Source organism: Kwoniella shandongensis, chromosome 10, assembly GCF_008629635.2.
Source record: "Kwoniella shandongensis chromosome 10, complete sequence".
Taxonomy (NCBI): domain Eukaryota; kingdom Fungi; phylum Basidiomycota; class Tremellomycetes; order Tremellales; family Cryptococcaceae; genus Kwoniella; species Kwoniella shandongensis.
Window position 1 is genome coordinate 1,015,682 of NC_089296.1, and position 23,381 is coordinate 1,039,062.

Here is a 23,381-nt window from a genome sequence, read left to right on the forward strand (position 1 = left end):
CTTTCTGAAATTTCAAAGCTGGTGACGAAATACGAACGCAACAACATTACATTTCGTCCCTTCACTCCTCTTGCTTTACATTCAACCATCTGTCCATGAGAGATGTCTATCAAACAGCCCAAACCACTCCAGATCAGACTCCCATTCACCGTCCCGCGTCCTAATCACTCTACCAAAACTCAAGCAAAGACTTGCGGCATGTTCGTGAGCGTTTTCAAACCTCATAGGTGCTGGATCCGCTGATACCCTCTGTATAGATGTCGGAAGAACGATAGTAAATATATCTGTCCAAGATGCAATGTCGCCTATTGTTCTCTGGACTGTTTCCGAGATGAGGTGAGCTTCCGGAAATACTCCATCGAGAACTTCGTCTCTTACATCAGGTACGCCAGCTGATATACGTTTGTGTGATTTCAGGCCCACGCACAATGCTCCGAACCATTTTACAAGACCACCGTCCTTGACTCGATTGCGTCTGATCCCAAAGCGGGATTGGACGAGAAGAAGGGAATGATGGAGATGTTGAGACGGTTTGAAGAAGCGCAAGCGGAGGGTGGGGATGCTCTTGCACAGCTTGAGGAGGATGATGACGAGGACGATGACGAAGAGCTAGCAGAGAAGTTGAGGGATATCGATCTAGGTAAGTACGGAGACCTCTCACGAGAATGTACTACATGATACCTTTTGTGTCAACCAGGCTGACCAGTTTGACCTCGCACAGACCAAATAGACAGTAATCAGCTATTTCATCTCTTACCTCAAAAACATCGGGACGCATTCTTAGCAGCCATCCGGAACCCAGAATCAGAAGAGACCAAAGACCTTCTCGACGAAGCCACAGACGGATCTACACCAGCCGGACCTTCCGTCTTACCATGGTGGGAAGGAGACGACGACGAGCTTGATGATGAGGACGAGGTGGAGGAAGTGGGATTGAGGATGGAGAGTGCATCTTCGCCTGAGATGTTGTCGGACGAGGTGTTGGTGGCGATCTCTCCGCCTACAGGTATAGGTAGCAAACTGGCCTATAACGCCATTGCAATTTGGTGAGCTGTCCTCTCCCTCCCGCACCACACAGTCACAATAGCTAACAATACCACCATCTGACCATAGTATCGCATACCTCCATACCCTCCTTTCGTTCAGATTACCATCCCTAGACTCATCTTTCATCTCCGCTCAAGAGCTGGACGCGAGCGAACTCAAGACTTATATAGGTCAACTGGTCCCGTTCTTGGTGGATGCAAAGTCGACCGTGCGACACGAGACATTTAGTTCTGCCTGGGGTAGCGTCTGGGAAGTGATTTGCTCTGATCTGGTACGTTCCCTCCTCCCTCTTTATCCCACATGTCACTCGAGCTAACGACCGATCTCTGTTCCAGCAATCACCCTCGCCATCGACATTACACCACCTCCTCTCTCTTCTCCCCCAACTACTCCATCCTCCCATCTTAGCTTCATCATCGCCCAAGATCCTCCTCGTTCTATCCGATCTTTATGCCCATTTCTCAAAACCCAAAGCCGGCGGTGCGGTTCCTCGTAAATTAGCATTTTACATAAAGGCATTGCAGAGCTTGGAAAGAACGGATTGGTTAAAACTGGAGAATGATGTCAGGAAAGAGGTCGAGAAGCTGAAAGCGGAGAGTCTCCCAGACACAGACGAGATAGAGGAGATTGGAGGGCAAGAGAGGAGGCAAAAATTCCAGATTGTTTGAATTGTTGTATTTTCTATGCATGTTTTTGGCATCAGCGTTAGTTGCGCTGAGGTTTTGGCAGTCTCAGACTTGAAGAGTGAAGTATTCCAAAATGCATGATATGTGCTATGTATTCCTATGCAATGCTTCTATACGAACCTTCCAACTACGCTGCGATATTCTTACCACCGCTCGCCAACCAGTCTTTCGTCTTTGCGCATTTCGGGTTATTGCATCCCGGACATCTCAACAACAACTGTCGGCCAGTGGGTGGCGCGCCTTGGTCGTATGATTTCAGATGGTTCGACATGAGATCCGCAAGTGCTCGAATGAAAATGGGAGAGTCGTTCAATGATGCCGCTCGAGTAAGATTGACGCCGAGCTGCAGAAGGAGTTATTAGTACAACTGGTATGTCTGATGTGGACACAAGTCCCAAACCCACCTTGTCTGCCTCTTCTTTGACTTCAATATCAAGCTCGTACAACGTCTCGATGTGATCGCTGGTGAAAGCGATGGGTACGAGACATATATCCTTTGTACCTTGCTTCGCGTAACCCTCGATCGCCGACGCGGTCTGAGGACCTTGCCAAGCTTTGGGTCCGACCTTCGATTGCCATGTGAGTCGATAGCTAGGAAGAATGAACTCCATCAGTAACTAACGATATGAGGTATTTTTCGTAGACGTACGGGTTGGAGAAACCGAGCTTCTGCATAACGGCGTAGACGGTAGCGGCAACTTCAGCGGTATACGGATCACCTCGGCTGAAAGTACCTTGATCAGCGACATGGACTGCGTAGGATGAGCCAAGGCATACTCACTTGACGATGTCGAGGGGGAGGGAGTGAGCAGAGAAGAGAATGACAACGTCGTTTCGCTTGTCTTCGGGGTAAGTGGCGAGCGTGGTCTTGATGTTGTGAGCAAAGGCCTTTGGCGTACCGAGTATCAGCGCAGATCTTCATCATATGCCAACGCGTTTCACGCTCGCGCTCACCTCGATCAAACCAGGATGTTGCGGCCATCTGTCCAATACACTCCATTCTACCTCACCCGATCCTCCCCATCCTTTGGCTTTAGCGACTCTATAAAGCTCGTTCAAACTACTTCCCGTCGTGGAACAACTATACTGGGGATACTGAGTGAACGCCACCGCTCTCTGAACACCATCTCTTCTCATCTCATCAACACAATCTTCCGTCAAGGTCTTCGCGTATCGGAATGCGACGTAGGGCTTGTGAGGCGCTGTGGCGGGGTTCATCTCGTCGAGAAGGGCACACATAGCTTCGCCTTGGATTTTGGTCCATTTGAGAATGGGAGATCCGCCACCTATTTCGGTATATTGTTTCTCGATCTGAGGGGTTCGACGTCGTGCGATGACAGGAGCGAGGAAGGATTGCATAGGTAAAGGAATGAGATCGTGGTCGTGGAATAATCGAGAGAGAAAGTCGTGTACTTCAGGGATCTACAGCAGTTGGCGTCAGGCAAAGAACTCGCTTTCTTGTTAGTTAGTGTGACAACATACCGTGGAAGGTCCGCCCATGTTCATCATGACGATGGCTAAAGGGGCAGTTAGTATGGCTACTACGTTTGTTCCACAACAACTACGGATAAGAATACGGACCTGTTGGACTGCAAGAAGGATGTCAGCTAACAGCCAAACGTCTTGACCAACACGTTCACTCACGGCTTGGCAGCTTGTGCTGGTTCATCCCTCACAGTCGCCATCGATCGTCGTGCTAACGTTGACAGACCACCAAGTGTCGTCCTCGACGAAGTGGCAAAGTTTGTCCGCGCAAGAGCAGTCATCGGTCTTGAGAATGTCATCGTATCGGTGTGTTTCGAAAGGATAGCAAAGAGACGAAGAATCACTTGTAGAAGATGAATGAGCAACAAGTCGACAATTGTATACGTTCTTCTTGGTCTGCATCGGATCGTCGAATCGGTGATCGACCATTGTCATTTCTCCGGGCACTCTCGGAGTCATTACAAGCGATTTCCTAATGATTACAAGCGGGATCAATTGTTCTTAATGGTCATTACAACCCCACATCGCCAATGACCATCCACGGCGTTCTCCACGTCCACTGTCGTTGCTTTCCCCACGTCTATTTACTCGCACACAGACTCGACACCGTCATCATTCACTTTTCATCCTCGCTTTTCACCTCCTACTAGATACATCTATAGCTACAGCGCCAGATCTACACCCAAAATGTCAGCATCAGCGCAACAATCATTCCGTTCCCAACTGTCCGGATTCAGATGGGCCAACTCTGTCCAAGACGACTCACAACCGGCAGCGGGGGCCAGTTCGGCGAACCCACTTGGGAGAGTGTGGAATTCAATGTCGGGGTATATACCGTTGAGGAATGAGGGAAGGAGTCAGGAGGAGGAAGCATACTTTGCGTTATCTGTAAGTGTCACACCTTATATCCCGGCAAGATGCTGGTCGGCCTGTATCCCTAAGATGTTGATACTGACTTGTTGCCAACTTGCTCATATAGAGATGGGAAAGGTGAGCTCAATGGAGCTATACATCCGACTCCGAGCAGGCTTGCCAATTGGTATACTGATGCTTCGATCCGCTGTCAGATTCCTCGGGTTTTTAGCGTGTTGCGCAGGTGGTATGGCGTGTTTCGGTGTAGCCTTCCTCTTCCTCCCTATCCGTGAGTGACACTTATCAAATCCGATTCCGGTCGATCAGGTGGCAAGCGTCTAAACGGCTTGTGAAAGCACGAAAGTCGCATCGGGGCAGAGTCCAGGTATTGACCGATTTTGGTGATGTGTTCATAGTCGCGATCAAGCCTCGTAAATTCGCTTTGGCGTTCACCCTGGGTAGTCTGCTATTCATGTTAGGTTTCGCCATCCTACACGGACCATGGAATCGTAAGTCCACCTCCTGCGACAATCCCCTGCCTCACTGGCTTCCCCTTCCCAACAGCAGCTCTCAATTGCCCGAAACATGTATTGACTGATCGTCCGTTCCCCCGGACCTACTCCTTTAGACCTCAAACACATCCTTTCACCCGAACGTATCCCCTTCTCACTGGCCTATTTCGGCTCCCTCTTCCTCACCCTCTTCTTCGCAGTCGGTATCCGTTCTACACTCGGTACTCTCGTCGCTGCGATCATACAGGTCGTAGCGCTACTGAGTTACCTCGCGGCATATTTCCCAGGTGGAATAACGACATTGAGATTCGGTGGTCAGATGGCTTTGAGAGGAGCGGGCAGTTTGTTACCTATCTAAATAATGTTGCGCGAGCGCGAGTAACGAGATGCAGGATACTTGGTATTAGTCAATGCGAGATATGGGATCATGCCAGGACCTTCGAAGGGGCTTCAATTTGTAATGCCCTTTGGTAGTGCAACCATCACTAGAAATGGAGATGATGCGACTCTCATTGAACACGACAAGTTTGTATCTCAGCTGCGTCGATTCTTCAGCTATCTTGTTGACGAGAACTAAAGCGATCTGGTAAGACCTTTTTTTGAAGCCGTGGCTATCTTGGACCACTGCACGATCGCCCAATTGCTCTGCAGACCCTCGTAAGATGACCGCAATCCATATCTGTCTATGAGAAAAGAGAGAGACCATAACCATATCCTACGTGCGCATGCGGTATATATACAATGCGATGAGAAAAGAGAGATAAATAATAACTACCAAGTACGAAAAGACCGAAACCCTCCTTCCTTCCTATTCATTCACCACCATGCTCTAGACCTGGATCCCGAGCTCGCCGAGGAGTTGAGCTTTTTGTTCGGGTGAAAGACCCTCGAGGATCCTCTTGAATCCAGACATGACACCGTCTTGGTTGGTACCACTAAATCAGGAATTCACATATCAGCGTTCCGTCGTCTACTGCATTTCAGACAGAATAACTTACACCCAATCGACCAATGTGTCTGAGCAGTACTCGTCTCGGACAGACTGGACAAACGACTCAATCGCCTCCCCTTGCTTCTCGATGAAACCGGCGACCTCGCTGTCCGATGTGAGCTCGGAGGGGACGAATTGCGCCAAGAGCGATTTTCGTGCCGCGTATGAGAGGTTGGGGTTGGCGGTAGAAAGCTTCTTCATGATTCGCTGTGAGATGAAATATAGTGCATCAGCAGGTGTTGTCTACCACCATAGCTGGATTTGACTCACCACTTCGCTCAGCTTTCGCCTCAAAGACCAGTAGATGGCACGTCGAGAGTTCTCCCAGTCACATGGTGTACAGTCTGCCTTGGCCTTCATTCGTCCACTTCGGTCGTCTGTTTGCGGTATGTTAGCGAAGTCCAACTCATCGTTCATTGCGTTACTCACGAAGATCGGCAAATTCGAGCGCAATAGACTGGTAAGCCGGGGCAAGGTGCTTCTCCCTCGCCTCGAGCTTAGCAGTAGCAGCCGACTTCTCCTCAGCCGAAGCGTTGGTGTCCTCGGCAGCCTTCTTGAGCTGAGCATACTCCTCGTCCAATCGAGCCATAGTCGCTTGAACCTTAGGCTTTCGGTATTTGACTATGAGGGAGATCAGCCGACCATTCTAGTCACTTCGCATCAGGTAAAGACTACTCACCTTCGACAATACCCTCGGGCTCCAAGACACCACCTCGTGACTCGTTGTCGACGAACATGGTCATGTACTCTGGGTTAATGGAAGGGTCCAACACGACCCAAGCACCACCACGCAATTCACCGTTAGGTACAAGATAGACGATAACGGGTTGCTTGTAGCTGCTGAGTCCATCGACGATCTTCGCACCCTCCTTGAGGATCGCTTGCGCCATATCTGACATACCACCCGAGAAACCTCGGAAGTTGGCGAAGATGACAAGAGGAAGGCCTTCTCGGTTGGCATCCTCGATGGCAGTGGCTGTCTTTCGAGAACTGTCCGGGAACCAAACGGTACCGGCGAGAGATACTCGGCTTTCGTGAGAGTTCTCGTTGGCAGGGTCGGCAGGGTCGATTCGCTCGATGCTTCGGGTCTCCGCAGCGATGACCGCAACGGGGATACCGTTCAATCGTCCTCGACCGGTGACGATGGTCTGCGCCCATCCACCCATGGTCTCGAAGAAACTGCCGCTATCCAAAATACCAGACTTCCATGTCTGCACACCATCAACTTCCTCCGTGCAACCGTTCAAGAACTGTCGAGGGTCGTAGGCCGCCTTGGTAGGCTTCCAGTCGACGTTACGGTCCCAATGGTCACCGGTAGGCAAGATAGGGATGGCTCGACCTCGACGTTCTAAGTATTATCGTAAGCGATACCCATTGAGCGCCACAATTTAGCACTCACCAGGAATGAAGGTCAAGTAGTTGATGATCTGTAAAGCACCATCCAAGTCACTGGCAGCGACCAAGTGAGAGATACCGTTCTTGTACATGATCTGCAGAAAAATCAGTATGTTGTTCTTACTCACAACACGTGGAACTTACCTGAGGACCACCCAATTGGATGTTACTCGTGTACACCTCCTTACCCAACACCTTGTTGATAGCCTGAGCACCAGTCAAGATGATAGGTTGACCCTCCACTTGGACAACACGTTGACCCAACCGGACAAGATAAGCACCGATACCGACTGATCGCGCAGTGACCATGGAGATGGTGAAGATGTCGTCGTACGCTCGCGAGGTTTCACCGGCGATGAGACCGGAACCTCGAAGACATTCAACACCAAGACCCTCCTTAAGACCGATAATGGAGGTGATCTGGTGTCGTCGCTCGCCATCGACCTCAATCTCGTTGGTGATCACGCTGCCTGCGCCGATAGCGTTCAGCTTGTCAAGGTTGGCAGGGGTGAGGTAGAGATAGTCGAAGCCCTTCTCGGGTCTTCCTGGCTCTCTCCAAGCAACGTCGAAGAGGCTCATGACCTCTTCAGCAAGACCGATTCGAGCACCAGAGTTGGCGGAGAGGTAGATTCGAGGGAGACCGTGGTGTCGAGCGTACTGCGTAGCCTTGTAGAAGTATTCGTCTTCGATAGGACCAAAAGAACCAATCTGGTATGTGATATCGTTGGAGATGACAACCACTTGTCGACCCTTGGGGTATTCGGGAGTCCTCAAAGTGAACACCCAGGCGACCATACCGCAAGTGTTGAGACCAGGAGGTCGGACAACTTCCTGCAACTCACCGTGCTCGTCGAGCACGAGCTCAGCGGCATTGACAAGATCCGTGGGGATCTTGATGTGAGGGAGGAACTGCTGCAAGTTGTGCCATGCCTTGTCGACAGCTTGACGGAAGAGGTCCGGGAAGTCGTAAACGTAAGTGGTACCGATGACGTGAGCCTGGTATCGTCGTGGTTGAAGGGACTCCTTGGTGGCGTAGGGGAAGTTTACCGGTTGAAGGTGGAATTGACCTTGTTCGCCGATAGACTTGAGGATGGACTTGCCCTTGTCGCTGGTGACCTCTTGGTAGGCCTCGTACTTGACGACGAAACCAGAGACGTTCTCGATGAACGATCGAATGGGCAGAGCATTACCCTCCTCGTCCTCGATGACGACCCTGATCTCAGCCTGAGTGACACGCAATCTCCATAATCGCTTGCCGTGTCGCTCGATAAATCCGGCAAGAGCCTCCTGGAGATCGTCAAAGGTGACATTGAGACTGTAGACACAGTTGACGCTGATGTGGTTACAGTCAGCTTGTCGGTACTGCGAACTGACAACTTCAAGAGTGTCGAGAATGTCACCGACAAGTCGGTCAGTCTCAGAGATGAGGTACTCCTTGACCTTCATGTTTCCTTGGAATCGACCTGGACGAAGAAGAGCTCGAACGAAGAATCGGACATCGGAAGTGTTCTCTCGACCGACGGCTTGATACACGTGGATCTGTCTGTTGGTAGAGGGGAGAGGGGTGATCTTGAAGTTGGACAATCGTCCGAGTTCAAGCTGGTACGCAAGAGCGGGCTCGATGTTTCGGATCGCCTCCTCCTCCTTCCAGCTTCCGTCAGCAGATGCTCGAAGAGTGACATAAGCTGGGTACTGGTCCTTTCGGCAGATGACGAAGCTGACTCGTCGAATACCCTTCTCAACGATCTTGGCCGCGTACTGGTTGGCAAGAGCGTGGAATCGCTCGTTGAGATCAGCATCGGTCAGGTCCTCGCCGTTGAAGAGACGAAGAGCGACGTTCATGACGTGGGGGTCTCGAGCGTCGTAAGAATCACCGCCGTATTTGTCGACGAACTCGCTGTGAGAGAAGGGAGGGTACATCGAGAGAAGCTTGCTGAAACCTTGCTCGAGCTCGGACAGTTGGTTGTACGAAGTCATGAGACCAAATCGAACTGGCTCCGACTTGGCGCTAACAACGTAGCTGAGATCTGACATACTTGCGATCCGGGTGAAGTCCTTGGTTGAGTCGACACGAGGAGTCTGGGACTCGGGTTGGGGTGTGCCAAGCTTGAATCGCCAGGTGATAATGTGGGGTTCACCGTTCTCTCCAGCCTCGTAGTCGAGGTGCAAGACGTTGTACACCCTGTAAGCTCGTCGCACATAGACCTCGAGAGCAGCCAGTGCAACCCAGGGGTCTTCGTGGTCGAAGAAAGTGGTGAGGACATCGAATACGGTGTATCGCGAATCGGTGACCTCCTTGAGGATATCGCCAGAGGGGAGTCGGTGACCAGATCCTTGAGCGCCGTAGTAACTAGTAGTGACGGAAGCCTTGAGGAGCTGCTCCAACTGACCAAGTCTCTCCTCGTAGCTGGGAAGACTGCCGACGATCATGACCTCCTTAGCCTTTAAGGCGACCTTGGCGGTGGGTCGGCTGTCGAGAGCAGCAAGTCTGCTGAGAGCATCGTTGACACGACTCTCAGGAGTGACTGAAGCTCGAGGGGACTCGGACTTGATAATATCAAGAAGAGCAAGGACAAGCTTGGTCTTGGAAGCGATCTTGCTGTGAGAGAGGACGAGCTTGACGACTTGGTCGAGATCCTTGTTGTCCTCTCGGAGTTTGAGGACGATGTTCTCCTGTGTTCGAGAAGAGTCCGCGAAGGGCTCCTCAACGTCGGCAAAGAAGTGGAGCAAGTCGGCCCATGTTTGCCACTCGTGTACCTTCAGACCGTGAGCAAAGGCCTCGATCAGATCTTGCAAGGGAGCAATGGAGGCACGGACAGCTGTGCGCTCCTTGACAGGAATGTTCTCATCAATGAAGTAGTCAATCGAGCGACGAAGCTTGAGACTGGGGAATTCGAGCTTCTTGGCTCTGCATGAGTCAAGGGTAGATCGGATCTCGTCCTCGAGCTTCTGGGGGATACGACCGCTGAGAGCAGACATGACTTCTTGAGCGTGGGAGTAGGGGAGGTCGACATCTCGTAGGGCAGTCTCGACGATACGGAGAGAGGTGAGGATCAACGCGCTGTTATCGTAACCGGAAAGGTTGTCGTAGAGAATCTCGAGATGTTCTCGGAGTCGTTGATGAGGCTTGGTACCGTATCGACCGTTCTTGAGCTCAAAGGTAGGGAGAATGCCTTCGAAAGGCTTGGCAAACTTGACCTTGGTGGGGTCATCGAGTGTCAGGATACCGAGCAACTCGCCGGAAGCAAGAGTCTGTCCGGGTTGCTTCATGAACTGAGCAATACCACTCTCACTAGCGGTGACAGGCATAATCATCTTCATGACCTCGATCTCAGCGTAAGCGTCGCCGGCTTCGATGTGGTCACCAGAGTCAATGAGGTATCGGACGAGCTTTCCGGGGGATGGACTTCGGAGCTGAGTGGGGTCCTGTTCGTCCTCGATAACAGTTGTCTTGGAGTCAATCGACAAGACCATAGCACCGACCTCCTCACGGAAGTAGACGGTGTGAGAAGCACCTTCAAGCGCAATGAGAAGTCCACCGTCACTGAGGCCTCGGCAACCGACGAAGATTCGGCCACCGTTGAGGTAAAGAGTGAAGGAGTACAAGGAGGACTTGGCCATGGCGAATGAGTATCGCACATTGTCGTAGATGAATTCGCTCTTGAAGAATGTCTGGAGAGTGTCCTTTGGTGGCACCTGACCCTTGTCAAGGACCGACTTGTATTTGGCAACGGAAGCCTCGACAGCAATGTAAGCCTTAACCACTGCACCGCAAACAACAGCAAGCGTAGAGTCGGGTCGCTCGGAAGTCATACCCTCGGCGATGAGACCGTCCAACCATTGAGTGGTAAGGGTGTTGTTCTCGAATTCAGGCTTCTCGAGAAGCTTGATAAGGTACTCGACAGTCGTCCTGAATTCTCCTCGGATGCTGAGCTCCTTGAGAGCAACAACCATTGACTTTCTCGCTTCACTTCGCTCCATACCGTATGCGAAAATATGACCAAACTGAGAATCGGCGTACTCGTGAAGACCACCAGCAGAAGAGACGGAGAAGTAACCCCAAACGTTTGAGTTGGATCGGAAGTTCAGCTCGGTAAGGTTACCGGATGATGGCTTGAAACCAGCATCAGGGTTTTCACCAGTGATTCGACAAGCGATAACGTGACCCTTGGGGGTGGGCTTTCTCTGGGTGTTGATGGATTCGGGCTTTGTACCGTCAAAGTCGATCTCGGTGTTACCGTGGGGGTCCATACCGTAAAGAGTTCGGATGTCTCGGATGTGGTGGAGGGGGATACCCATAGCGATTTGAAGCTGGATGGCAGGGATGTTACAGCCACTGACCATTTCGGTGGTAGGATGCTCGACTTGAAGACGGGGGTTGAGCTCGAGGAAGTAGAATGAATCATCGGAGTGAGAGTAGAGGTACTCGACAGTACCGGCAGAGACATAGCCAACAAGCTTGGCGAGTCGGACAGCGGCCTTCTCCATCTCCTCGAAAGTCTCGGGCTTAGCAATGGTGACAGGAGCTTCTTCGATGATCTTCTGGTGACGACGTTGAACGGAACAGTCTCGACCGAAAAGGGAGATGGCATTACCGTATTGATCGGCAATAAGTTGGACTTCCAAGTGTCGAGCGGAGCCTGCGAGCTTCATGATGAAGATAGGGGAACCTGCGTACTGGGTCAGATCTGCTAGAAAGACAAAGCGGAAGCTACTCACCTGGCACTTCACCGGCAACAGCCTCGAAGGAGGTCTTGAACTTCTCTCCATCGTCGACCTTTCTAATACCCTTTCCACCACCACCTTCACTGGCCTTGATCATGATAGGGAATCCGATTCTCTGCGCTCTGTCTAATCCTTCCTCCCAGTTGTGAACACAAGCATCGTCGTAGGCCTTGTCTGGGACGGTGACGAACCCTTGAGGGGAGAGCATGGTGTCGGCGATACCGGTTCCAGACCATGGCATACATGGGACCTTGGCGTGTTGCGCGACGATAGTGGAGGAGATCTTGTCACCAAGAGATCGCATGGCGGATCCGGGAGGACCGATGAAGATGATCTTGGATTTGGCGAGGGTTTCTGGTAATCTGGGGTTCTCGGAAGCATGACCCCTGCGATCACGTCAGCATCGACTTTTCTAAAATCGAGGCCAAACTCACCATCCTGCCCAAACAGCGTGGACGCCTGCTCTCTCAGCAACATCGACAATCAAGTCGACGTTGGCATAGTTGTTGTTGTTGGTTCCACCAGGTACTTCGACGTATCTGTCTGCCATACGGATGTACTCTGCGTTGATTCGCAAATCTTCGGGAGTGGCCATGACGGTGAACTCGATTTGTCTATCTGAGCCGAAAGTCTCGTAAGACCATTTTCGGATTGATCTGATCTCCTTGACGGCGGCGATACCGTTGTTGGCGATAAGAACCTGGAGAAGGGTCAGCTGGCGCACAGGTAATGGAATGGATGGGGGTGATTCAACCTACTTTGGTGATGACGGTATGACCGCCTTGAGCTTTGACGAAGTCGGTCACTCGACCGGAGGGAGCAACGTCCAATGAGTTGGCACCTGTGTAGAGGCGGTGGTCAGCTCAGCTACTTTGTAGTCATCCGGGGTGTCCTCCCCGTCTTTCGTGAGAACCCCAGAGGTCCCGCAAATGCCCGAAGCCGATCATCTATTCAGTGAACTGAGAGCTGCGACTCACCGATGAAGTGAGCGACCTTTGCATGGTCGTAAGTCTCTGACTGGCCATTAGCGGCAGAACCGTTAGGGGCCGAAGACATGATGAGACGGTTTGTCCGAGGACGTCTTGGAGGTTTGAGGGAGCAAGATTATTTGATTGGGGGTATGGGTCTGAAAGTGGAGGTCGTCAAGAGTTCGTGAAGTTGAGCTAGCACTTTTGACCAGCTAGGAAAGGATGGATGTGCAGCAATGTACCGAGAAGAGAGTCACACCGAGAAACGAGAAAGAGATAGGGGGGAAGGTGGACAAGATGGGTTAGGTGGGGGTTGAAGGGGAGGTTGATGTGAAAGGGATAATAATATATCGAGGATAGAGGAATGAGAATGTGTGAGTGTATCGGTAAGTGAGGCCAGTCCAAAGCCAGGTACGTAACTTTTGGTAGTGTCATTGATTTTATTGGGGAATTCAATACAACCGGGCCTCAGCAGCTGGATAATAACCCCATCACTCACTGCACTGCACCACTGCACTACACACAACCACGTGGCAGCCCATTTTTAATTTATATCAATGCACCCTTACATAACATGTCATCCCCAATCAACTACAACAGCATAGTATCCCGATCATATCCGAACTGCACACATTTCATACATGCGAGACCTCGTTGGTGTGTGATTTCGTGCAGACCATCCCCAAACAAAGCACTTGCCGAGCCAACATATATTGTGACGGCGACAAGGGCATGGTCCAAGTCATAGGACCAAGTACTGCTGTATATGCTGGACCAAGCCCTCAACGAGTATCTGTCTCGGCGATGACCTCTTAACAATCTCGATTGCACTGAACAAGATATCACCGAGTTCATCTATGTTTCTATTGTCGCTAACAAAAGTGCCACCGCATCCTCTGCCGTGCCCCAACAGCTCTGCCACCCAGCTCCCCCATGACCATAATTGTAAACTACGGCTGTGGGCTGCTCTTCTACCAAGATTAGATCTTGTCCTCTTTCCAACCTGGTCCCTCCTTCCCTTGAAGGTCGAAAGCCAACCAGGGTGTCAACGATGAGCGATCGCAGTGGTGAATGGTCGATTACTTCAATACTATCAACATCGCCCAGCTTAAGCGTTTCGATAGAACCATTCTTCTGATTGGTCAGAGGTGGAGCGACCATATGTGATGGACAGAGGTCCGGACAGATTTCCAGAACTCTTTTCAAGATATCTGACGTCGTCCCTTCCCTTGGGTAAGGATACCAATCCCCTACTTCCCTCGTTCCACCCAATATGACTTCACCATCCGGTCTTGGAATCACATATGTCCTCTCACCGCCTTCGCTCCCTGTCAGCGATCCCACTTGCCTCGTATATCCTGCTCTGATCCATGGTGCACGGACTTTGACCACTTGTCCTCGTGTAGGGTAGACCGTTTTATCTTCCACGTCACCAAGGGTGAGCGCACCGATACCGGTACAAACTATGATGGCGAGGGGAGGGGCAGTGCCGATCATAGCATGGATAGAGGGATGTGATAGCGCAGAAAGAGAGGGGAGATGATGTCGGTGGATCTTTACTTGATGGTTGGACAAATCATCGATGCGTTTCAGGAGTCGATTGAGATAGATCAGAGGGGTCATGGTGAGAGAAGTGAAGCTGACAGAGTGGTCGACGTCTTTCGGTCTTTCCCTCTCGTCAAGCACAGCGAACTATCTTGTACGGGTCAGCTAGGTCTGCCAACACTATCACTGGTACCTCAGTTGAAGCCCTGCTGTTGACACTCACGTCAGGGTGTTCCTCGTAGATCTTTAGATGCTTAGTCTCGCCCACAAATAGCTCTGTCTGTTTGAGGGCCATCAAGCCTGACGATTCACCGATTTCCCTCCATTCCTCATACATGATCTGAAAAGCTACAGACGAATGCAACATTAGCTTCGTCATAATCGTAACGTTCACCATCGCACTCACTCTTCCTATCCCATCCCCTCTGTCGTTCATCAATATCATCCGCGAAACTCAGATGGTGCGCACCCGCGATTGTCGAAGCGTATCTGGCGTCAAGCGGATCGTTTGGCAGATGATCAGCTATGATGTGGACTGATGGTTTGGTAGATTGGTAATATGGCGATTCGAGGAGACGGACAGCTGTTGTGAGACCTATCACGCCAGCGCCAAGGATGATGTATGGTCGTTCAGAGGATATCATCGCTATTGTTGAGTCTGTACAAGTACAAGTGGGTCGAGCGGAAGAAACTTCAACATGCTATGTTGCACTTGTGATACTCGAATGTCGTCTTACTATCACGACGACCAGCCGCAGCCGACCCCGACTCAATGATTGGCGAAGTGGGACAGCTGTTATCGCCAATACGATCCCAAATGTCGGCAACTAATTGATCTAAGGCACCAAACGCATTCATCGGCGATCGCCGCGTACTGTCTCTCACACTCAACCATTCTCTTCGCAGGACGATCTCAAGCAAAATACATCGCATGATGCTATTCCTGTACTGCTGCTTCGACACAACACTCAAGTCTCACTTGTGAGCTGCACAATGCGTTATCGTAAATCACCGACGGCTCAATCAATCCAGCCATACTCTTCGGATAACTCGCCTCTTGAGCTCCTTCCCCTCGAAACCAAATTACAGATCCTCTCGCACCTCTCTCCTGACACTGCATCAAACCTAGCTCAGGTCTCACGATCATGGCGCGATCCTGCCGAGTCCGTCATATGGCGTCGAGTCGACCTCACCCTGTCTTCCACGTGGGAGTTCTCAGAGCAAATTGTCGACCTATTGGAAGATGTCAATGGGGATGGTAAAGAGGGTGATGATGCTGTTCTTGAAGGGATCAGATCCTCAGTCGTTGGCGATGCTGGTGGTATCAGTGGAGAATACGATCTTCTTTGGTCTTTAAGACAACGGAAACTTCATACAAGAATCAACCAAATTCGACGAGCGATCACGTCTCGTCTAGCTCGAGCTGGGTATATCAAACACCTACATCTCGAGCCTGGAGACGGACTCACCGAGTCTTCGATCGAAATTGTCGAGCAAGTAAGGACCACCTTGACCCGCTTACACATTGGACCTTTGGAGATTATACCTTCCAAGCCGAGTATACATACCAACCAACTCTTATTAGCATTTGCGAACCGACTCAAATCCCTTCCGTCACTGGAAGGTTTAACGGTATTGGAGATCGGCTTACATCCACGATCATCGTTCGAATCTCAATTCTTAACGATCTTCTCCCTCGCGCCAAATTTGACCTCGTTAATTATCGGAGGTCATTATCCAACTTGGTCGCCCGACTTCACATCCAATTGGCCATCCTCTCTACCTGATCTCCTAAGGGTGAAAATGATCAACTTTGAACAAGATACGTTCTCCCTCCTTGCGCAGATCGCAAGAACCGCTCCGAATTTGCAAAGTATCGCTGTGGAATGCAAAGAACCAGGTCTCGGATGGGTATATGATCCGATACTTGAAGAAGGTGATATCAAAGCTCTGAGAGAGCATAAATCCCTCAGGAAATTCGTGTGGAAAGGAGGTTGGGGACCAAGACATGGACTGGAGAAGATTTGTGAAGGCGGAGGGTTCGATCGATTGAAAGTTCTGGTGCAGAGCGAAGCGATAGAGTGCGAGTCCGAGACGTATATCGAAGTGAGTGCTTGCGGCGAAAGTTACAATTTGTATCCTTTGTCTCGTCCAAGATGAGACGACTGTCTTGATGGGTTCAGCTTATTCTCTGACGATGTGATCAATTACTGCTTTTACAGAACATTCATCTACCCCCTTTCCAATCATTGCGAACCATCTTGATCCCTTGCCGTTCTCCGAAATGGTATCGTCGACTCAACCTACCCGACTGGGCCAAAGCTCCCCCACCTCGATTCTCAATATCATCACATACCATCACGCAGCTCCGTCAAACGCCATCTCTACTCCAAGTCCAATTCATCGTTGTCTCCTCTTCCAACGGAGGTATTCCAGTTCCAGTTCCAGTTCCAGTCGACGTATGGTGCGATAAGCGTGTGAATGGGGTTTTGGTGAGATCGTACACTCATCCAAGGACAGGGGAGGAGATGTATCATCTTAGAAGATTAGCATTACTTTCGATCCAACCGAAATTGTATGAACCGGAAACATACAACGATAATTTCGAAAGGCTGCGCTTATGCTCCAGCTCCAGCTCCGACTCCAAAAAATTGGGCGGAAATAAGGTTGTCGGTAAGGAGAAAGACAAAGACAAAGACAAAGACGTCGATCATAATTGGATAGATCATACGTCGTACAAAGGTTATCCTATCCCAGACGACATACTTCGTAAAGTATACAAACTCAGAGGTGATAGAAATGCGGAATGGAAAACACCAGGAAGGGGGATGGAATTGCCTGAAGAAGCGTGGGAGGTATTGAGGAAGTGGAGAGGGAAATTACCGGATGCTGAAGAAGGTGGAAGAACGGTAGTGACGAGGAGCATGGTCGGATCGGTCTTGACGTGAGCGAGAGCGGGGACACGGACGTGAGACCAATCCTCCCGCACATCGAATGACACATTGAGGATGGGGAGACACTGTATATCTCGGCGGGCGAGGTTTGTATTCAAGGTCCGAGTACCCTCGATCAAGGCTGTGGCACGGTTGGACTACCTTGTTGTAACACTAACAAACTATTGCCTGTATTATTTTCATACTTGTACTGGTATAGACGATGCTGTGTATCTTACTCTACATATGTTACATCAATTCTGAACGCCTCTACCTATACATCCCCAAAACTCTTTTCTGCCAGTTTCCTAAGTACACCCAACATCCCCCCATCAGGGGTCAAGATCCCTATCAGATCACCTTGCAATTCTCTCAATATCATCCCTTCTCGACTCCCATTTGTGCCACCCTCCCCTCCTCCTGATCCTTGCCCGGTCGTCATAGACATCCTCCTCTTCGCCGCTGCACTCGCTCCTGATACCGCATCGATATCCATCGACATGCCGGAATCATCTTCTTGCGAATCCCTCTCGTCCTGAGGTAGGAGAGTCTGCCGCAATTGTAATTGTGAGAGTGAAAGAAGACCTGCCGTCTCTAATAATTGTGCCGTGACACCTCGGATTGATAATTCGTCCGTTTCAGTCGCAAGTCGCTCGACCATATTCGATACCAGGATGTAGATATCGTTGATCACGCCAACTGGATCTGAAGAGGTCGACCCACTCGACGAGTCTGAAGAAGTGTGATCCGACTCTAGGATGTAATCCTTCGCTCGATCCGGGTCGACATCTTCTCTCACAACATCCCATGAACGAGTGAGCACCGTCAATGTCAAAATCACCGTCCTAGCAATTCTCAACAGCGCTGTGACTCTTTCTGCTAGGATTGGCGTACGTTGAGGGTCCAATAGATCGACTTCTTTCTCTCCCTCTATCAGCTCCAACTCGCCTTCCAACGTCGCCCTCTCCTCCTCTGAACTGGGGACGAAAAGAGTCGACAGTAATCTCGGATGCGAAAAGGCATATCGAATGCCCTTCAGTAGTTGTAAAGCGGGTGTTGAGTAGTCGGCCAATGATCCTGGTCCAAGTGCACAAGCCACACCGTAGAAGACATCCACCACCAGCTCGAGCTCCATCACCCCCGGCGCAGTGAGAGGCGATTCTCCGCCCCATGACATGGCGCGAAGCATCTGAGCGTTTGACACTCGGATGAAAGGGATCACATCCGTACGTGTGAACGTCGCAGTATCGGGTAGAGTCGAAAGAAGGGCTTTGATGACCAAAAGCATACCGCACCATGCATCGTGGACGGTGTGGCCGGTGCTAGCCGGTGAATCTATGCGACCATGTTCCGCTTCGACAACGATGGCGTTGTCCGAGTACGCTGGGAGGATACCGGATATTGCCACCTTCTCCGCCGATGACGGATTGCTAGCGAGGGCCAAATGAAGAAGTAGGATGCTCGAAAGATGTAACGGTGCTTGATCCTTCTCCACTCTCGCCCTTACCAGGACATCCAGACTTCTAGTAATCAAGCTCACACCCTGAACTTTCTCCATCCACGCCGTCGTCATTGTCGTTAATTTGCTGATCTCGCAGAGGACACCAACGACCATACTGAGATCACCAGCGAAAGCAGGTTTCTCACCCCTCGAAACCGATTCGAGCACGATATCCGCCGATTCGAAAGCGAATGACGTCCCTGCGTCAATGAGCGATTCTCGTACTACAATGTTCGACGAAGCCGGTTCGGTGATCGAGAACACCTGGAGGAGGAGATATAGTATACGTAAGACAGGTTGATGGATGGCGGGAAGCTCGGGATGACGCAGTGACAGTATGGGGGGGAAAGTGCGACTCGCAATGATGGTGGATATAGAGATAGCCAATTGTTGCACAAGTTCGGCGTTGGGGGTGTGATCTTCGGTATCGAGCGCGGTCTCGAGGACCACAGCGAGGATGCTAAGTCGTTCCACCTGGATGGCGAGCATGACGTCGCCTTCTCGATATTCCTCTGCGATTGTCTCGGCAATGGCAACGCCAGCTCGAAGCGCAGCTGACATCGCAAGACCATCGCCTTCGGTCCAGCCGGCGACGCTCTCAGCCAGAACTCGGAACGATCTCGTGAGAGCGATATCCGCGTCGAGCATAGACCAATTCAGGTTGAGCATATCCATGGCGAGGTTGACAGACGCTTGTTGGGAAATCGACTCTTGCACAGTCACGTTGCCATCTGCGAAAGAATACTCATGTCAACACATGATTCCTCAATGTAACATGTCCATGTAGGGCTCACCGTAAAGATACGTCCGCCCGTACTCCCTCTCGGCGGGGAGTGAAATCGTCCTGAGCGCTTGCAGAGTCCCTCCGCTAGCCTTCACCTTCTTACCCTGTTCCTCGTGCAATTCGGGCAGACAGCTCGTGTGAGTTGCCATCAATACTGCTTCTTGTAAAGCTGAATTGTTCCTAAACAGGGACAGAACAAGTTGTCTCGCTTTCGTTTCGGGTTGAGCTTCGTCATCGTTCTCCATAGCGTAGGTGAGTTCTGCAGCCAGTAACGAGGCTGCGTTAGCTTTCGCTTGAACTGCGTACGCATATCTTTGGATCCGACCTTGGAAGTCGTCTGCGTGGATCGAAAGGGAGAAGGATGGAGCGGCCGGAACAATTTGAATCGACAGGTCGAAAACGGATTGCCAGAATGAGTTGTCTTTCCGTAGGATGGCAATCGCCTTGTCGGCACCGGCAACGCGCATGACTGACTGGACGTAATTGAGAGCAGCAGCAAGGACGTGCGGTGCGTCTCGGAATACCAGTTCCCAGGTAGCTATTTCACCAATCGCGCTCTTGAGAGTCCCTTGAATCTCCGTCTCAGTCGTCGAGCCGACGCAAGCCTGCACACATCCAGGCTGGGTGGCAACGATAGTCGCAAGCAAGTGCCATGCTTCAGCCTTGACATCTAGGTCGTCAGTCTTGACCGCAACCTCTGTCAGGCTCTCAAAGGTCCTTGTCGGGCTCCGCAACATGCTAGCGAGTGATGGACGATGTTGATCGGTGCCGATGACCTCAAGATATACTCGAAGTGTCTTGAAGATATTGAGTATGTTACTGGTCTGTGCGGCCGGGGCAAAAGCAACATCGAAGAGGTTGTCGATGAATTGGATCTTGTCGCCCGTTGACACGGAAATTGGAATTACAAGAAGAGATTTTGGAAGGGTGTTTGCGGAACATCCGACAAGCGATGAGACTCGGAAGAGGGTGCCAAGGAAAGAGACAGACTCGTCAAGACATTTGACAACCAACTCTGCATCCCCATGCCGTCTTGATCCAATTAGTCTTGGGATTAGGGATCCGGATTGCGTTATAGCCTCTACTAACGGTCGGTACGTCAACGGTGAAGTAGCAGTGATGAACAGATCGATGAGAACCTGTGCCGTGGTTGCCGGGCTAGATCCGTCTGGCGTCAAAGGGTGCCGCAGTACCGTGTCAAAGATGTCGACAACAAGCGAAGACAACTCGTACTTCCGAGCAACATCCTTATATCGCCAGGCTGAGAAGTTGTTCCAGATGTCAGCGAAAACGAGGTGAAGAGCCGATTTAAGGATGATCGAATCCGATTCAGGAACATGATGCGCATTGTTGACCAGTGTGAGGACCAATCGCAACACTGCAGTGGTCAAGGCATGTTCCCCTCGCACGCTATCGGCTTGGATCAGGGCGGCAACGCTACCACGTCGTTTCCCGCTTGGATCGAAGAAGCCGGAAGATCGCAGACCGGGCCAGATGTTGCTGGATGGAGCAGTGATGAGAGCCTGCACGATATCCACGGCATCCGATACGACGGTGGGATCCATTGCCAATTCTGGGAGTCGACTGTGGTTGAGTACCGTGAGGGCTAGGTGAAGTAACGTTTGACCAGATGATAGGTGATTGTCGGGACTGAGATCAGTAAGGATAGTCGCTTTGATGTAGGGAGACGAATGAAGAACCGATCGGAGGTATTTGATACCGGCAGCGAGGATCTCGGCAGTATCGAGTTGCATGTCCAAATCTCGGACTGACAGATAGACGCTATCGGGAGGATAAGCTGCGCTCTTCGGTGTTCGTTCGTCGGCTGCACGTATACCCGCAGCGGCTTGCAAGATCTCAAGTAGCAGCGTCCACCCAGAAACGATTTGATTGGTCCACATGACTTGTGATGTTGATCCATCGGTCTTCACTATGAAGCCTTTGGAGCCTCGTGGGACACTCGCACCACCAGGGAGCACCAAAGTGCAGACCGCTTCGACGACCTCCTTGCCTTGCTCATCCTTGCCGATGTACCGGCACCATCCTGGCTCCACTGTATGGGTCACTGACGGTAGATTCGAAAAGTAGTGGTGAACCTGTGCGACGGGATCGGTACCGAAAATCTCTGATGACGAAGCGTCTGAGCTATCCGACCCCCCCAGAGACGACAACACGCGAAGGAGGTGAACTGGCTCGTGAGGGAATTGGCTTCGATCGAGAACAGATCGTCTTTCCTCATAAGGGAAGTCAGCGATCCAGAAGTCGGCGTCAATTACCGACACAGTGGAAGGTGAGCCCTAGGTATGGTATAAGCTACATGCTATAGTGATGTTTGAAACGACTTACGCCGCCGAATAACAGCTCCCAGCTTCGGTAGAGTCCTGGTCGATCGGCGATATTCTCCAACTGAACGAGCTCGGATAGCCCTATGAGGACATCTGTGCAGGAGGCGTTAGAGAAAGCAGCACACAAGTGGTTGAAAACTCACCCTTCAGGATCTTTCGGTGGTACAACTCAACATCAGCCGTCCCGCCTGCGACATCACCATGTGCCGATTGTAACAAAGATCCTGATAAGATCTCTTCAAGCCAGGGGAACAACCCAGAAGGCAGTCTCAAAGCTCGAATCGTCATATCCTGCCAGTTGACTGTCCCATCTCCACCACTTGGCACCTTATCTTCGGGGATTGATCGAAGGATGATAGCCCAGGATAGACATATGATGGCCATTGGCCATATGGGTAAAGGCAAACTACCAGGAGCCGGTTCTGGATATCTGGGACTAAGATCGTTGGAGTAATCCACCAAGAATTCGTGTACTGACTGGATCTTCTCCTTCGTTTGCAGCAATGTCGAGTCGTATTCGTTGATCGGGTCGACGGGTGAGACAACTTGTCCCAGACATAGACTTTCCAGAGCGATGATCACCATCAAGTCTCGTATCCGTATCGCGAGTCGTTGTGCTTCTCCATCGTTCTCCCAGATATCACGGTTCGCCTGGGATGTACCAAAGGCGGACATGATTGCGCCCTTGATCAGTCCTTCGGAGATCGAAGCTGGTCGTGAAGGGGTTTGGTAGAGCATGACGAAGAGGAGGTTGAGGAGGATCTCTTGGGTGCGGAGTTGGTGTTTCGCCCTGGGTGATGTCAGCTACCCCTCCACGCATATGTTACTGTTTGAATACCTACCAGAATAACGGGCTCGACGATCTTTGCTTCTCGTCCAAATCTCTCTGAGCGAGACCGCTGAAGGCTCTGAACAGTCCTTCTATGTATTTGGCAGGATCTGCCATGACCTCCATTCTGATCTCGTGCGCCGCCTGACCCAATGGTCCTTCATCGTCCGATAGTTTCAGCAAGGCCAAGGCGATTTGTGGTACCGCCAACGTTTCCTCCGAATACCAGAGTATCACTCTCTCCACCATCTTCTCCTCGTCTGTCTCTTCATCTACACTGAAAGTGAGATATGATTTAGCCATCATGAATGCTGCTATCTCGTCTAATCCTAGCACATCTGAGACTTTCAGCGCTACTCTGCGTGTTGATTCGTCTACGTCGAATTGAACAGAGGTATTAGGAATGGTGAAAGAGGGCTTGTTGAGCATGGCTCGTGATTCGGCAGAAGGTGATTTGAAAGGTTGCCATGGAGCTTCTATCCGTCTTTTGTGCCATGATAGTAATGATTGGAGCTTGGGAATGGAACTGTCAACCGCAGCCGTCTCTGGTCGTAGCAGGGTATCTCGTATCGTTGTCAGAGGACTGTGGAAGGAAGGGCAATCAGTACAGCTAGACATCGACTCAGCGAGACCACGAGTACTCACCAGAGATAGTCATCAGCATCCAAAGTGCCCGAAGGGCCTGCTGCCTGAACCATCGTGGCGTCTTGGTGTCGATGGGACGAGAAGTTAAAGTAGTTTCAAATTGAAGAAACGATGTTTAGATGGTGGTTGATCTCAAGT

General features: G+C 51.0%; 7 protein-coding genes across 7 annotated transcripts; 3 read left to right on the forward strand and 4 right to left on the reverse strand.

Annotated features, from left to right (window-relative positions):
• Nucleotides 1-102: 102 nt before the first annotated feature.
• Nucleotides 103-1,715, forward strand: CI109_105764 (uncharacterized protein; the record flags this gene model as incomplete). Its single annotated transcript, XM_065967727.1, has 6 exons — nt 103-200; nt 258-336; nt 418-640; nt 722-1,046; nt 1,114-1,318; nt 1,383-1,715. The coding sequence occupies 6 exons, from the start codon at nt 103-105 to the stop codon at nt 1,713-1,715; spliced, it is 1,263 nt and encodes a 420-aa protein (XP_065823799.1).
• Nucleotides 1,716-1,860: 145 nt separating this feature from the next.
• CI109_105765 (ferrochelatase) lies at nt 1,861-3,233 on the reverse strand (the record flags this gene model as incomplete). Its single annotated transcript, XM_032004269.2, has 6 exons — nt 1,861-2,076; nt 2,138-2,324; nt 2,383-2,457; nt 2,515-2,621; nt 2,688-3,155; nt 3,216-3,233. The coding sequence occupies 6 exons, from the start codon at nt 3,231-3,233 to the stop codon at nt 1,861-1,863; spliced, it is 1,071 nt and encodes a 356-aa protein (XP_031861500.2).
• A 672-nt stretch (nt 3,234-3,905) lies between these two features.
• CI109_105766 (uncharacterized protein) lies at nt 3,906-4,940 on the forward strand (the record flags this gene model as incomplete). Its single annotated transcript, XM_032004270.1, has 5 exons — nt 3,906-4,106; nt 4,198-4,208; nt 4,286-4,359; nt 4,487-4,579; nt 4,699-4,940. The coding sequence occupies 5 exons, from the start codon at nt 3,906-3,908 to the stop codon at nt 4,938-4,940; spliced, it is 621 nt and encodes a 206-aa protein (XP_031861501.1).
• A 471-nt stretch (nt 4,941-5,411) lies between these two features.
• On the reverse strand, nt 5,412-12,749 carry CI109_105767 (uncharacterized protein; the record flags this gene model as incomplete). The annotated part of the gene is made up of 11 exons (XM_032004271.1): nt 5,412-5,517; nt 5,581-5,780; nt 5,844-5,950; nt 6,003-6,194; nt 6,253-6,921; nt 6,973-7,063; nt 7,113-11,638; nt 11,688-12,079; nt 12,128-12,393; nt 12,452-12,534; nt 12,671-12,749. The coding sequence occupies 11 exons, from the start codon at nt 12,747-12,749 to the stop codon at nt 5,412-5,414; spliced, it is 6,711 nt and encodes a 2,236-aa protein (XP_031861502.1).
• Nucleotides 12,750-13,516: 767 nt separating this feature from the next.
• CI109_105768 (uncharacterized protein) lies at nt 13,517-14,850 on the reverse strand (the record flags this gene model as incomplete). Its single annotated transcript, XM_032004272.1, has 3 exons — nt 13,517-14,353; nt 14,430-14,554; nt 14,613-14,850. 3 exons carry the CDS (start codon nt 14,848-14,850, stop codon nt 13,517-13,519), a joined length of 1,200 nt encoding a protein of 399 aa, XP_031861503.1.
• A 349-nt stretch (nt 14,851-15,199) lies between these two features.
• Nucleotides 15,200-17,154, forward strand: CI109_105769 (uncharacterized protein; the record flags this gene model as incomplete). Its single annotated transcript, XM_032004273.1, has 2 exons — nt 15,200-16,312; nt 16,429-17,154. 2 exons carry the CDS (start codon nt 15,200-15,202, stop codon nt 17,152-17,154), a joined length of 1,839 nt encoding a protein of 612 aa, XP_031861504.1.
• A 259-nt stretch (nt 17,155-17,413) lies between these two features.
• Nucleotides 17,414-23,296, reverse strand: CI109_105770 (uncharacterized protein; the record flags this gene model as incomplete). The annotated part of the gene is made up of 6 exons (XM_032004274.1): nt 17,414-19,371; nt 19,435-21,721; nt 21,771-21,862; nt 21,913-22,559; nt 22,612-23,181; nt 23,244-23,296. 6 exons carry the CDS (start codon nt 23,294-23,296, stop codon nt 17,414-17,416), a joined length of 5,607 nt encoding a protein of 1,868 aa, XP_031861505.1.
• Nucleotides 23,297-23,381: the final 85 nt, after the last annotated feature.